General features: G+C 39.7%; 1 protein-coding gene across 1 annotated transcript in view; it reads right to left on the bottom strand.

The window, feature by feature from the left end:
- LOC136553416 (complement C4-A-like) overlaps nt 1–16,221 on the bottom strand; it is a 52,620-nt gene that overhangs the window by 20,149 nt on the left and 16,250 nt on the right. The window contains exons 9-24 of the mRNA XM_066544929.1: nt 15,088–15,175; nt 12,566–12,671; nt 12,263–12,386; nt 11,829–11,944; nt 10,911–11,078; nt 9,969–10,166; nt 8,134–8,325; nt 6,643–6,792; nt 6,098–6,224; nt 5,656–5,727; nt 4,596–4,796; nt 3,712–3,823; nt 3,418–3,488; nt 2,441–2,580; nt 1,397–1,609; nt 72–123 (exon numbers count right to left, since the gene is read on the bottom strand). Of these exons, the coding sequence (XP_066401026.1) occupies nt 72–123; nt 1,397–1,609; nt 2,441–2,580; nt 3,418–3,488; nt 3,712–3,823; nt 4,596–4,796; nt 5,656–5,727; nt 6,098–6,224; nt 6,643–6,792; nt 8,134–8,325; nt 9,969–10,166; nt 10,911–11,078; nt 11,829–11,944; nt 12,263–12,386; nt 12,566–12,671; nt 15,088–15,175 (2,130 nt within the window). The remainder of the gene's footprint in view (nt 1–71; nt 124–1,396; nt 1,610–2,440; nt 2,581–3,417; nt 3,489–3,711; nt 3,824–4,595; nt 4,797–5,655; nt 5,728–6,097; nt 6,225–6,642; nt 6,793–8,133; nt 8,326–9,968; nt 10,167–10,910; nt 11,079–11,828; nt 11,945–12,262; nt 12,387–12,565; nt 12,672–15,087; nt 15,176–16,221) is intronic.

Here is a 16,221-nt window from a genome sequence, read left to right as displayed (position 1 = left end):
AGTATTTAATAAATTCACTGTTCAGTCTTACTCCAAACCTCATCTGTATGTAATCCTTTTGGGTAACTTACAGTTACTGTTAATGCAAATGGTCTCTTCTTCTCTCTGTAAAACACCTTCAGCCTGCACAGTTAAAGAAAGAAAAGTCAATAGGCTTGCAAGCACTCACACCTGAAATTAAGCTGCAAGAAACCTGTGAGCTCCACCCAAGCACTAGGCCAGCAGGTGGCACAAATAAGTGGTTTTTGAAGGGAGATTTCTCTCTAGGTAAAACTCAACCTTTAAATCAGAATTTCAGTTTCCCAACTGAAATATTAATAAACTTTGCTGAATTTTTTGTGTTACTATTGAGACGTTTCCCTGGATGAAATTCCTGTAACAAAAACCAACTCCCAAGAATTAAACTTCAAAGTTTATTCTCAGCTTTGTGACCCATCAAGTCAAGCGCACAGAGGGACTCATTTAAGTAAACCTCTCATGTATGAAATCCATGAATTTCTGAGTACATATTGGGTGTAAGTCTTAAATACGCTTTCCTTCTGATTCCTCACATCCCTCTTTCTACAGTTTCAGTTTTAATAAACATATTTTTATATCTACTTCTAGTGTTTCGGGGTAACACTGAACTCTGAGATTGTGTCAATATCTACAAAATTTATAGCCTTTAACAACAGCAGGTTCCCAGCTTCCTGTGCCTTATCCTTACCTACATGGCAATACTTGGCACCAGGGGTGCAAGGATTTGTATTTTGCACTTTTTGTGTGGATGGAAAAAAGCCCTCCATGGATGACTTAGGTATTGTAATGAGTCTGTGTTGGCACTTGAAAAGTAATTTTTTCTAAAAGGCTCCTCCTTTTTATAATTTTGAAAGAGAGATAAGGTATTAAATAATCAGTACAGCATCTCTGTTGGCATGTTTAGCATATGTTTTTACCTATGCAATTGTTAAGATTGAAGATTGATCCACTGACGAGAAGGGATAAAATAGGGTTTAACTTTCTTACTAGCAGAGAGCATTTCCTTCTTAAAAGTTTGCTAGATGGACATCTTCAATCTTGGCTTCACAAGAAAAAAAGAATTTTCATACATGTTGATGAAGCAGGGAGAAGTTAAGGATTCTAAGACATGCACCTGCTGAAGAATTTGTTGCTGTATCATGGGTAAAGGATGTTTTTTGCCATAGAGAACAAACCTTTCTATATACAATAGACAAAGAGGCTTAATTTTTTCCTCTCAGTCCTTGCTGAAAAATAGATTTCCTGAATTGCTTCCAGCCTTGTGTTTGCACCATTTCACTCGCTCCACGTGAACTCCACACATAGTGAATGTCATATTTGAGGACAATTTGTGAAGTGCCTGCCCTCAATTAGGGCATACATACTACAGAATACATACCACCACATTGAGATTCTTCCTGATGCTATCACTGTGCCCAGAATCCTGGTCGAAGGCAATAATGGTGATTGGGATTTCTCCCACAGTCAGAGGGACAACGGAGAAGAAGGCTGGTGTTGCTGAGTTCCCCTTGGCCAGCAGTGGCAGCTGCACGGCCTTCGCCGTCGTCTCCGCGGTGCACAGCCCCTTCACTGCCTCCATCTTCACTGTCACCTGTGGGGACAAGGCAATGCCCAGGAGCAGTCCTGGTGCACAGGGAAAATACCTCTGGATGCCCCTTCCAATGTAAATTGTTCTGTGACCCCATGGTCTGTTAATATGCAGCTATATTTATTAGGGCTCTGAAGGTAAATCAGCCAACATTTCTTCATTACACTGAACTTGAAACAGAGTTTTGGCCTATCCCTGAACCACAGTGAAGTAAGAAGGATAGTGCATTTTTATACATCCCAGTTCTACACAATTCAATGCAACTCAGAGGATGTTGGTTGAACAGCTGTTTGGGAGATGGGAAGAAGTGGAAAAAAAAAAAAAGTATCAACTTTAGGATGATGGAGGCCCTTAGCCCAGTGACAACTGTGGCTGTATGCAGGACTGCATAGGAGTCACATGAAGAGAAAAAGTGGCTCTGTGTTGTATGCTCAATGAGTTTTGTGGCCATCATTGGATGGTGCACTCATACTCATTTACCTCTCTGCCTTGTGTACCTTGTGAAGTGTCAGCAAGTGTCAGTGCCAGCAGCTGGGTATTGCCCAGATCAGCAGGCAGCAAAAAGAGAACAGATTACTTCAATGAAGGGGAAGAAGTACCCAAAACCAAAGGATATGGCTATGTAACATGGTGAATAAAATCTGCTTTATATGGTAAGTTTGGTTTCCAAATAGAACTGGATCCTGTGCCTGGGAAAGAGCTCAAGGTAGGAGCATTATGTCTGGGCTGTAGGGAGACACTGAAGGGCGGCCAGGACATCCCCATTAAATTATTACAGAACTATAGATCTAGCTAACTTGGCATGCAAGGTGCAGCAGCTGTTGATAACAATACCTGGAGATCGTTGGGCAGGTAGTTGTAAACCACTGCTTTTATTTCCAGCTGCTCATGTCGTCTGACCGAGTACGGTAATCTCAGGGACACAAAAAAGTCTTTGAAAACTGCAAAGCTGTGGGGGTCAGCCACACAGAACCCTGGGGTGAGAAAAAGAAAATCAGCTAGAATTGAGAATGGCACACATAACATCGGCTGATAGGAAGTTAAATGTCAAATCTAAATTCAGTGCCTGGGCTCTCCTGAGGTCACGAGCAAGAGAAGAAAACAGGCATACTCAGAACTCATTTAAACTCTTTTGCACTAGAGACCTACCTGTAGTTTTCCCCCTGGAGTCATTTCCATGGTTTTTGATAGCTAAAACTTGGCAGAAGGGTTTGTCTGTTTTGTGAGTGAAATGTGGCCCAGTTTTCCTCCCCTTTCAAAGGGGAGCAGGCAGTACAATATAGACCCTTTGTCCATCCTGTGTAGTCCTCATCAACTCTTAGGAGCTCCCAAAAGGCAGCACCTGAGAACCTGGGTTCTCTGGCTGGTCCTTTGCTAGGTTCTTGGTGTTCTTTTCTGCCTTAGAGGCCACAGACATTCATGCTTTGAGATGGCCAGAGCCTGGTCCCAGAATTATTCAAAGAAAAGTGATGTTACTACTGCTACCTCTCATGTGGCTTCCTGACCATGTGGAAGGTAAAATCAGGTGGTTTAAAGAGTGGAAAGAATGAAAGACAGTTTTGATTGTATGACCCATCATACTTGAGCCCCTACTCTCTGTTTCTATAAATATAAATCTATACCTTAACTTCTAGTTGGGCTTTAACATGGAATAAAAGAGAGAAGTAGCTATTACGATCAAAACACTGCATTTTTTTCCATACAAACTGTTTTATTCTGTCAACGTAATATTGTATCTCTCTTTTAAAAATTACACATTGTCTACTCATCTTCATATAAAGAAACAAACAAAAAATACCCAATACTTATACCTTTTTCAGGAGATATACTTATTGCTTGAACTTCCCAGGTAGTTATAGAGTCAGGAGCAAAGTTTTTTACACTAAAACCATAAAATAAAATGTATTAGAAGGCATGTATAAAGTGTAAACATCATAATTTGATGAAGTTTGAGTATTTAAAGAGAAAAACATTCCCTCAATTGTAGAGACAAAGTACTTGCAATATTCCAAGGTCCTCTGCATCAGATACTACATAAAGCTGATATTTATATACATTTGAGAGTACAAATTTAAACATATTCAGTTAGTCAGGGAACACAGTACCTGTGCTTTCCAGGGCTTTCCACTTCTTCAAAACTCCACCACCAGCTCTCAGGAAAATAAGAGCGCAAGCTGACAGAGGTTTCATCAAACAATTCTTCCTGGTCACTGTATTCTGCAAAACAGGAGCGAGGTTTCTTTTTGGAAGTCTTCAGCTGCTGACCTTACACTGTCTTGCAGAGAGTCAGCTTGTAAAACACAAAAAATGCTCTGAATGAAAAGATTTCATCTGTGTTTCATCTTGTGAATGAAACAAAAATCTTGGAAAAAGAGAAGCAATGACCATAGCTTGTCACTGAACAAAGAGTTCCTCTTCCCATTTTTAATACCTATATGCTACCAAATGAGAAATCAGACCCCTGTAGTAAGGCTAGCAAATATGTTCCCAGTGTCCCATACTTGTGACAGACAGAGGAAATCTGTGCAAAATGGTAGCAGAAATTACACTCAGAATGAGATCATTTTAGAGGGAAAGTAATTTTCTTTTTGGTAACATAATAGTAGTACCACTATTAAGGAGTTGAAATCTGAGACCACTTAGAGCCCTAAATGCAGACATCCACCCCCCTCCCCTGCTCTGCTGTCCGTGGCCTCTCTGGGGTGTGGGCAGGGGCCATCAGTTCCTTTGTAAGACTGGAGGGGCTGGCAGTGGCCGAAGTGACTCCTGCCTATCCTGACCCCAAGAAGTTATCCCGTTCCACTCCCACCTCCCCAATGCAGAGGTGTGAAGATGCAATGCTGCGTGGCTGCTGCACTGTACCCGGGCTCTCTGAAATGCTGATGTGAAAACCTCCTCCCCAGCCCCACAGCACTAAAATGCCCCTTGACCCTCCCCAGCCACCACAAGATGGGTGAAAGTGGCAGAGCTGTGTGCCACTGCTCCTTACGTCGTGCCAAGCCCACTCTGTTCCTCTGCTTCGCCTGCTTCCTGAGGGCTGTGGCTTTCTCACAGCACTCCTGGAACGCGGCCCTGCACTCCCGGGAGCCAGACACCTTTGCCAGCCTTTTTGCACAAGAAAACCTCATGGGATTTAATTTCATTCCATCTTGGCAGCATTTTAGTAGAGCAGTGTTTTGGTATCTGCTGGCTGCAATAGAATTAAAGCCCAGAATTAGTGCTGTGTAAGAAGAAATTAGTGTAAAGGTGTTCATTGTGCTCAATCATGTCATTCTTTGTCATTAACATCAATTTCTATTGCAACAGCCAAGCTTCAGCCTGGGACCCTGAAAACAGTCTGTCCTAAACACAGTCCACAAACACAGGAGGAAAGCATAGGCTCTATGGCATCTTAGACATTCTGTTCTAAGCCCTCTCTTCCCAGTCAGACTGAATTAAAAGTTAAATCCTCTTTGCAGGCTGGAATTCTTAATGGAAATAGCAATATCAATGTTCTCTTTCTTGAATAGAGTCTGATTTCAAAAGAAAGGAAGAATCCGACTCCAACCCTTCATGTCTTCTGTCAAGAAAATGAGAAAAAAAAATTTTGCACAAATTGACATTTTATACCAAATGCTATACTAACTCTTCTCTTAATTGAAGCACAAAGTACCGAAGTTGGCACAGCTTCAAAGCTGAATGTCAAGAAGAAACAGGATTTATAAAACATCTTTCGACCATACAAATGATTTTGAAAACCTCAAAGTCGTGACTGATGACATGACATGTTATCTACTAGAACTGCTTTGCATTTGGGATTATAAAGAGGCGAACTAGTTTCCATTTATAGACATTATTTGGTTTTGTTTTTTGAGCTGTGCTGATGAATGATGCATCATGCAGCATAGTACACATATTTGTGCTAAGTTATGTCACGTAATGCAAGAGCTGGAACTAAGAGTATCTTGGCATCCTTCACTGTGCCATCACTTTGTGCCCCCTAGATCCCAGACACATCCCTTTGCCTCCCCCTGCTAAGATTTTCAGGCCACCCAGAGCAGCAGACATACCAATTCCTGACATTTTTTTCTGAAAATCCAAAGATCTCTTCTGCCTTTTGGTGCCCTGGAGGCATTTATATCCTGGGAAGGTAGAACAGAAGTGCTTGGTCACAATGATATGACAAGAACAGCCTGATCAATCACATCATTCATGAAGACCTCTCTTAGGACCCATCTCATTGACAGAAGACCCACAATTTGAGGGAGAGTCCCACAAATCCTCCACCCTAGCCAACTGCTGCCTGCCCAGCTGAGGTGGTCACCAAAGGACCTGCACCCACCATCTGAGATATCTGAGCTGTCAGCATCTGGTGGAAGAGCAGTAGAAAAATCCAAAGGCAAAGGAGATTTTACATCATAAGAGTAAAAATGTTTCTGATTTTTTAAGCAATCAGTCTCCCCAGATCTATGGTGGTCTCACACAAATTTCTGAAGGGCAGGTTGCACGTACCTTCCCGAATGCTGGATTGAATCGTGTCTGATATAAAAGCCAGACCAACATCAGTAAAAACTTGAATGCTGTTTGCGCCACCACCCACAGAACAGCCGAGATCATACGAATTCATAGCATTAAATACCTGCCAAATAAAATGGCACAGATGGACTGTACATGCTTGTAAAGGTTTTATTCATATATCAGAACAATTCTTGTAGCCTTTGATGCACAGAAACAAGAGAAACTGGTGGTGCAAGCTGCATTTAGAAGCAGAATAAAGATGAGGGATGTTTTAGTTAGGGAGTGCTTTCAAGCCATGCTTTTTTAAATTTACAAAACTGTTTGCCATAGGATGGAAATCCCCATCTTAAATATACCACTCATCTTAAACATACAATTCATTTTAAATAGATCCTAAATTACAAAAGAAAGGACATTTTCAAATTTAGCAAAATGTTGTCTAGGCAATTAATAGCCATTAATTATATTTTGATCCTCTCATTAGTCATGGGAAAATTTGCTTGACTAGTAGATGTGATATTTTGTTACAAATATCTTACCTTTTTGGCTGTAAGCTTATTTTTCTTATTCAGAATAAAAACTGCCTTATCAACCACAGCTAAGGCAACTTTTCCTGCATGGTCCGTTTCAATCTGTAAATTGACCTGGTCTGCTGGCTCGTATGTGTCATGTTCTGTTCTCACTTTAATCTAAATAGAAAAGATTGAAACAAAAATATAATATTTTTATATTATAGTGAAGTTTCTTTGGGCCAGGAATACTGTCGTCTGTGATTGTCAGCAGTCAGAAGCTGAGAGATGTTCCTGTTTTGTGGAATTTCTGCCTGGGATCCTGTGTTTGGAACATTTAGGCGCAGATATTCTACACTGAAGGAAATAATGGGAAGCTGAAAGATGTGTCCTGCATAATTTTGGATGTTGGCTTTCAATGACACTTAAGGACGAAGGGAAATGAAAAGTTTGTGTTAGGGGTTTGTGGAACTGGGGTCTTCAATATAATTTTGTTATTTTCCAGTGGAAAAAAAATTGCCACGAAACACATGAGCTAATGTCTTTGTCATTAAATGGTAATGTACAAAATTAACCAAATTAAACCAGTCAGTAATAATGTTTCCTGCTTTCTATCACTCACTTGAAATTTTTAGCATATGTGAGCAAACACAGATCTGGTTGTGATGTACACACTTCTGTGATTTAAAGAGGAAGTGGCCATGGTGATTATGAAATAATAGGGAATTATTACTATAAAGTCCTGTGAACGTTACTGAATTTTGTCCTTGTATAAATGAAGGATTGGTTTGTCTGTTGGAGAGAGATGATTTTTTCTTGAAAACTTCTTTTCCCCCAATGGATGGACTACCATGTTCTTTTTCCAAAACAAAAATTTTCAGTAGAAAAAATAATTTTAGACAGCTGACAATTTTCAGCAATTGGGTTTCATGCTATTGGTAGAAATTCCTGTGCCTTCATTTTTTTTTCATTTTACCTTATGGTCCGAAAGCGAGGAGGAGGAAGAGGAGAAGGAAGATGAAAGAAAGGCTTAGAGGGCCTCCCATTTTGTCTACACTTCATTTTCTAATGTAAACTGTTCTTAAAAGCTTATAAAATACTACCAAAACTCAGAAAATTACTTTTAACAGAAATTTAAAAGCTTGAAAATTTACTTCAAATTCATAATTTTTTCCCCAATAAATGGCTTCACTTTCTTTCGTGCAACACACATCACTACAAAAAGTGAAAGTTACAAAGAGATTCCTCCCCCTCAATAACTCTATCAGCATTTTCTTGTGGATTTCTGAAATACAGACACTCACAGGGGGTGATTTTTTTCTCTAAGAAACTATTTCTCATCTCTTTGAAGCACAGCCTGAGAGCCTTTCCAAGTTATACCTTTTGTCATGACTCCTGATGACTCCTTTTCAATAAAAATGACATGTCTCACTTTATAATCCCAGGCCTGCACTTGCTCTGCCACTACCCCATTTAAAAAAAATTTTGGAATGCAACAGAAGCCATGGGCTTTGAAAGCACCTTTCCTTCACAGATATCCATGACATCCACCCAGACAGAATCAGCGATGATCTCTTGCTGGCCCTCGTTCTCAATGAAGTAGTAGGCTAAAAACCGAAAGGCAGGCACCATCTTCTCAGTGATTTTAAGGTTTATTACTTTGTTTGAGGATGGGACCCTTCCCAGAAGCTCAGTTTGTCCCTTTGCCACAACCTGCAAGGCAGAAACAATTGAAATCAAATACTGTGACTATGTCCCAGAAAGGCCATTATGATGCATAATTTTACTGGGGGTTTTTTGGTTTTTTTTTGTGGGTTTTTTTTTTTTTTCCCGAGGTAATTTGTGTTTAAAATATGTTTTCTTCTAATGGCATTAACAGTTCTATTGCCAAACCAGTATACCAGTAGCCTGGAGGAGACCTGCACATTGTGGGGGTGATCTCTGCTATACTGGTCTTGTGGCCAATGTTTGAACACAAATCTGTCACCTTCCACTCAGTCTTACACTTTAGAAGGGTTACCCAGATAGTAGACTAAATTTTGTCTTCTACAATGACTGGTCACCACACCCGGGAAGATATCAGCATTACTGAATCTGTAATCAGTACTGAATCTTTCAGATGGTGGTAAAGAGTTGGAGCAGGAGGTTTAAGGATAAAGTCCCACAGACTCATCTTGAACTGATTTCAGCCCATCCTTCACTATTTAACTCCTTCCTTCCTACATTATATTAACTATATTCATGGGTGATCAGAGGAACGAAAAACAGGCAGAGTGGCAGGAGTGAAGGTGCTCTTCCCAGAACAAAATACGTGAAGCTTTCCTAAACATACAGGGCTTCAGGAGGAAACAAAGGCATGCTACAGCCTGCCCTGAAATCCTCACTGCCTTTGTTAAGATGACCAAAGTTTGGGAGAGACCCTCACTGCTGAGCTCCAACAGTGTCTACCACTATCCCTCCCACATATCCTTCCGGCCCAGCACTACACCTTCCCAAAGACTGGCAGCACCAATTCCAGCCCTGTGATACATCATCATCCATTGAAAACAAGCCCCCAAAGCTAAACTTAACTCCTAGGGATACTATTATTCCAATATATCAGAGTCCTTTTAAAAATAAATGGGAACTGATATCTTGGCACTTATCATCCTGTGAAATTTAGGCTGCCAAGGGAAATTAGGACAAAGAGAGTGAGAAGGGGATTAAACACATTTTTACATTCAACAGATTCACTCCTGGCATGTACCCACAAACACTTTTGTCCCATTCAGCAAAATAAGTACTCTGCATTTTACATGCCCTAAATATAACTGCAAATGTATAAAAACCAGCAGAATCATAGAGATAATTTCTGAAAGGACCTATAGAGATCTCTAGTCCAGCTGCTTGCTCTAAGATGAGACATCACCAGGATAAGACGAGATGAGACTGGCGAGGGTTTCTTTTACTGAGTGTTGAATTTTTCTCAGGCTGGAAAATCTCTCAACTCTCTGGGGAGCCTCTTCCAATATTGCACTCATCACTAGTGCATAGATTTTTCCAAAATGAATCTTCCAGGCCATCATTTTTAACCTTGGTCCCTCATTATATTGTGTGGCACCACCTAGGACATCTTGTCTCCACTATGCCTTAATTTCTCTTCAAGTAGTTTAAGGTTGCTATTAACTCATTCTTAGGCTCTACACCCAACGGAACAAGGCCAGTTCCCTCAGCCTGTCTTGGTGTGCCAGAACACCAATCATCCCACTTGCCCTTTGCTGGACCCCCTTGGTCTTCCCTTGTATCAATGACTAGGTAAATGTTCCAGGCTGGATAATTTCTGAAAGAAATTACTGATATGATACTATGCTGTTTACCATATAGTAAAAATAGCCAATGTTTCCTCTGCCAGGCTGATGAATACCATTCAAGGTGATGGGTAAGGTATCTCCAGGTGCCACAACAGTGTGTGGGATGCTGATGCTGAGGTAGTTTGGAGAAGCAGACTGGTATCTCTCAGCTCTGATGTTGGTTTCAGGTGTTTCTAACCTTTCTTTACCCTCTTCAGCCTTTACCTGTCAGGGAAGAAAAGGACAGAGTGAGTAAAGTGTCCCACAGGAGACAGTGTATAGTGTCACCAATAATTCATATTGTGCCAGGTTATTTGGAAAATGCTGTGAAGTGAGAGGAATAATTGCTGAGCCCTCGTTAGCAGAACATGGCATAAAACCCCAGGATTTTAATTACTTTATTCTCTTACCCCATTTTGCCTCTTGCTGTATTTGCATTTGGTATGTTCACCCTTGGCTCTTTCTAAATGGGAATCAATGGGTCAAAAATCACAAAGTGATTTTGTACTCAGACAAATTTTTTTCACCATTTTATATTGTCGACATAATTGAACCCTCTGAGTGGGCAGATGTAGTTGAATCTCTGCATTGCTCAGGACCTTTTCCTTCACTTCTCATAATTTTTTATCACTTTGTATGGTGATATTCCTTACAGTCCCATTTCTGTCCTTCATTCCAGGCAAATGCACATCCAAAACACAAAAATGCATCACTATAACCAATGCATGTACTCCCAAGCCTCTGATGACACTACAGGAGTGTCCTTCACTTGAGACATCCCTCAGGCCTCTGCTCTGTATAACAAATCTCACACAATCTGGACAAGGATCTACAGATCTTGTAAGAAATCATGTTCCACCCTCTGTGCTAATTCAATGAAAAGTGATCATCTTCACAGTTGTTTATAATTGTCATATGAGCAATTCTCAGTGGGATACTTTTAAACATGGATGTTTGCATTTTCTTTACCTTTATTTCAAGCACTTGAGCATCTTTGGGGATGTTGAAAGTAATGGAGACCAGACCCTCTCTATTACAGGAGGCAGTCTTCTTCACTGGGGGTTTTCCAGGCAAGGTAAGAGTGGCAGTGATAAATAGGAAGGCAGCAGGAGTACCATCAACCAAAGTGGCAGTTACCTATTGAAAAAAAACAACGTTCTGTTATTTAAAGGAAATCCTATGTTTAAAAAATGCACACAAACAAGAAGCAATTTTAATTTATAACTATCATTTTTATGAACTGAGAAAAAACATAAAACTGTACATACCAGCATTCAAAAATTTGAGCTTTGAGAAAAGGGGATAGCAATTGACTCAGTCTGGACTTCAGTTTAGGTAAAAACCTGAGTACAGATTACAAAATGCCTCAGATTTTCATTTAGCATCTATTTAATCTAAGCAGGTCCCAGAGATATTTGTCATTAACTATTATAAGGTAATATTCTGACTTTAACTCTTCCTAGAAAACTCTGGAAAAACTTGAAGGAGTGAAGTTTCAAGCCACATAAACTTAAATGTATTTATTTAAAAAGGCAATAATACCCCATTTTACTGTTAAGAATTTTAATTTGATGTGGTATTATTTTATTACAATATTCTTGTTTCAATCTTTTGATATGGAAGAGAGGAAGAACTGCTATGTTTTATAAAACTTTGTAGGGCAACAGTGCACCTTGACTTCTAGAGCAGAAAATCAGCATCTTCTGGCTGTTCAGGTGCTGAGCATACAGAAATGGGACAAGCCAGACACACAAACAGTAGCTCTGTGTTGCACCTATTCTTGAAGGTCTGAGTCCTACAGAACTCACAGTGGATCAGAAAAGGAAAGAGGGCAGGTGTAAATGCATTGCTGTGGAGGCAGACAGATACAGTCAGAACAGTACATACCATAACAGAGAAGGGGGCTCCAGGCACAAAATACTTTTTGGTGTTAGACAGATCAAGAGCATAAGGAGATCTCACAAACTTCACACTGCTGAGCTCCTCTTCTCTCATCTCACCACCTGTTAATATTAAACAGTATGCGTTGCTATGGAGGCACTAACTATGGATCTGCATACCTTGGATATCTAATCTTCTGAAAGATTTTGTTTTAATTTTCAGCTATTGGAGAGAGTTGAAGTGACCTAATGTCATCTGCAACTTGGAGCTTGAGCAGCCACTTTCCATCTAAGATTCTTCTAGTTCATTCCCTACATCATGAGCAAGCTCTACAACAAAGATGGATCCAGTGAGACCAGATTCCCCACATAACAGATCACACCAGAGAAAGATCAGTGTGAATCTTCCAGACTGTATCAACCAAGCCATACTGTACTCACTTGCAGTTTCTACAGTGGTAACAGCAACATATAAATGAAACCCTTCCAGGGTGGAAATACTCTTTCTCAATTTCTCTTCCAAAAGTGGTGTACTTAAAGTAACTCTTCCTTTTCCATTTTGGATCTAAAACAAAAGTGGGAGGGGAAAAAAAGAAACAAAAAAGGAAAGAGAGACAGCATTACTGGTTTGTGGCCATTAGAAATAAAGCTACAGTACAGTATTACGGACTTGTAAGTTTCCAGAATTTCTGACAATATTCAGCTTAGGTAGGATAAATCAGAATAGTTCCGCTGAATACTTACTGATAGTTGTTGCTCCAGGCCTGGAATAAATATTTTGTTCTCATTTTCATCAATTATGCCAAATCGCACATATGCGGCACCTTGAATCTCTTTCCCATAAGAATGTCTTTGGAAGGAAGAAAAGTGAGGAGAGGGATCATTATTTTAATAAAAAGCAAGCATAAGGCAGACTAATAATTTTGTGCTGAAAAAATATTGGAATATTTGTAGGCATCCCTTTTTTAACTAATAGCTTTAAAACAAAATTTAATCCCACTCTCTCATAACTCAAACATGAAAACTTGTACTGATCTTTGTGCCAACTGGTGATTTCAAATGCAAAGATATTTATAGCATAAGCCACACCAGCAGAATCACATGAGGAGACATCATCTGATAAAATTTCACTAGAGTCAATTTTTCTTTTTTTTTTTTTTTAACAAATTAATGAGAATTTAAGTTGCACAGAGAGGTCTTACAACCCTCATCCCATTTATCTTGGATGAACAGCTATTTCCTTTGTATGAGACACCTCATGAGCAGAGCATAGAAAATAAAGGATCAGAGAATCATTTCAGGGACTGATAGGAAATATTCGGTACCTCTGAAGACGCACAGCAGAAAGACCCTCCCTACTGATATTCTAACACCTGCATTGGGTAGAATGGACATCCTCTGCCCCATGGCACTCCTACAGATTTAGGCAGTATGGCAGAAAAGTCCTCTTGTGAGTGAAATATTTGCCAGATCAGCATCTAGCCAGAACACCCCTGAGCATTTAATAAAGGTCATGGGGAGAGAGGATAGGGGATGTTGTTGTACCTGGCTCTGTACTCAAGAAAGCCCTGGCAGATGGCTTCTTTCAGCAGCACAGTGTGCAATGTGCTACATGAGACTTGTCATGGCCATGGTATTGTCTTTTTCTTGTAGAAATCCTGCTTCACTTCAGTCCTGTAATGGCTTATTTTTGTTTAAACAAGCCTCTTTCAAGCTGACCTGATCAGCAGCACTGATCTATACCAATAAAGCCAATGGAGAGAAGCTCTTATGAAAACTGCATTAAATGCCAGAGCTAATAAATGGGAAACAATAGTCAATTAAATCAAGTAACTTCATTACATGCATGGCCAGTTTAGAGAAATAAGTTCAATTATCAGGAATTCCATATGCTGATTTTGATGAAAGTCATGCAGGCCTGTGTGGCACCACTAGCACCTTTTCCAATAAGGAAAGGAATGGTATCCAGTATTGAAGGTCAATTTTTCTTCTTTAATAATTATGATGTTAATGAGGAGTCAAATATATATGAAGTTCATAAACTCAAAATAGAGTGCCGCAATAGCACAGGGAAAAATTTAGAAAGGATTAAAATACTGAAGCCCATGATTTGAAATCACTTCATATCACAATATGAAGTGATCATGATTAAAGCGAGTAATTATTCAATAGAACCAAATAAAAATTTAAGGTGATCAAGAGGAGATAAGAAGAGTTGAGTTTGTTCAGGCAAGCACAAGGAGGTGGATACAGGCTCTGTCTGCTCTCTCAAGGTGTGCTGGGGAATGGAAGGACCAGCACAGTCAAGGACAGCAGGCAGTAGTCTAACAGTCCTCACTCCTCTGAAACTGAAAAACTATAAACTATAAAAGAAGGTCAACTGCTTTCACTTGCCTGTTCTCATTTCATAACATTTATTCATCTTTAGAAAAAGAAGAAAACCCAAAAAGTATCAAGTTCTAATTTAGTCATTCTTCTAACAGGCAGTTTCTTAGCATTCCCCTCTTATGAAACCTGAAAATTCAACAGCCAAAAAATATTTTGATTGATTAAATTTTCATTGTCTGCCTTCCTAAGTTGCTCAGTATTTGATGCCATTCTAATTTGGTATGGGACCAGGTGTAATTCATTTGCCTTTGAGGCCTGCCCCATGGTCTGGTCAGTCTGAGAGCTCTGTAGCCATGGAACACCCAGGCCAGAGCACTGCTGTTAAGCAATGGACATGTGATGCTGTAGTGATGCTCATGGAAACTCCTCTGATAATTTGTATTTATCTACCTGGAAGCCTTTCTGCATAAATCATTACTCTCAAACAAGCACTAGCTTATTACTTACGGACTTCACTGTGCTTTGAGAAAATTCCATACCCAAACTTGAATCCAGCTCTACGTGAATTATGTTACATAGCACAGTGAAGGCTTTAGAACATTTCTAAATATTTAAACTAAAATTAAACAGAAAACCAGGTGATTTATTTGCCTGGACCCTTGCATAGGAACACAGAGGAGAATCCTAAATAGCCACCTTTGATAGCAAACAGAAATATTCAGAAAATCTTGTTCCAACTTGATCAGCATGACCTGGATCCAGGCAGCACTTGGCACCGATGTCTCAAGTCAGTGGTAGAAACAGAGATTATATAGGATAAGTCAGATCTAAGTCAAGCCAGAAGCTAGTTAACTCTTAATGACAAGAAAAAGGTAAAAGTCACAAAACTAATATCTGCTTATCTGGCCCTTAACGGGCCTGGTTCTGAGCACACCTACTTTGCCTCGATATCAAACACAAAGCTTTCATTCCAGATGTGGTAGTATGGATGAAGTGGGATGAGTTTGACTTCAAAACTTGGAAGTTCTGCATGAAAAAAAAAGACAAAAGGTCATGACATGTGAGTTTCAAACATACCTTAAACTCCTGTCGTGGCAACACACACTGAGACAATGCAGCTGCACCGAGGGATGTTTTATTTTGAATTAGTAATGCTCTTCTGAAGCAAATCTACTGGTCATTTTCAGTTATTCTGCTCTGCTTCACATAGTGGAGCAGTCTTCAAGCACACAAAATCTATTTATTTACAATGAAAACAAGATAAACTCTGCCTGCTCATGGGCAGGAAGTGCCCTGGACTAGGAGCAGGCTGAGCTAAACCCACCCTGAATTGGGTAGAGAGTGGATATGAGCTCCTCAGCATCAGCTGTGTCACTCTGAATTTGCTCCTACAAAGCCAACCTATTTGTTTCTGCAGGTATATCAGAGTGATTTGCTCCTGCTTGCAGCTGTTTGGGGAGGGGGCAGTAATCTCCGCTATTCTGCTACCTCCACTAGCTAAGGCAAAATCAGTTTTGTTAAACAGAGATTTTCAGACAATCTCAAGGTTTTCTTTTGTCTTTAAAGGAATAAAAATCAAAACAATGAAACAACAAACCCACATTAATTTTACAAGGAGGTATAATTTCAGTGTAAATAAATCAAACCACTTCTTATCCCAAATTGTTATGTTTTTACATTTTTACTTTATCCAAAGGACCCTTATCTTCCATAAAAAAGATTTTTTGAGGATAGGAATAACTCTAATAAACTTCCAGATTGAATTTCACTGAGACAAAATGGGCAGGGGTTTTTTTCTCTCTTTTCCATCTCAGTCTTCACTGCAAACGTTAGCCAGAATTGAAATGACTTTAAAATGGAGCTCATCTAATTTTTTTTCCTGTGGTAGGAGAGCCCACCCACTATTTTGTGACAAAATGTTTAAAGAGTGTTTAAAAAGTTACTAAATCTGTATAAAAACAGAGGTGTTTCTTTCTACAAATATAAGTGGAAGCCACACAAACCCAGAGCTTTTCTTCTGCACATCAGAAATAGCAAGGATGCACTGGAACACCACCAAAGCTGTCCTTAGT

The sequence above is a fragment of the Molothrus aeneus genome, chromosome 2, assembly GCF_037042795.1.
Source record: "Molothrus aeneus isolate 106 chromosome 2, BPBGC_Maene_1.0, whole genome shotgun sequence".
NCBI classification, from domain to species: Eukaryota; Metazoa; Chordata; class Aves; order Passeriformes; family Icteridae; genus Molothrus; species Molothrus aeneus.
Note: the sequence above shows the minus strand (reverse complement) of the source record. Positions and strands in the feature narration are given on the sequence as shown.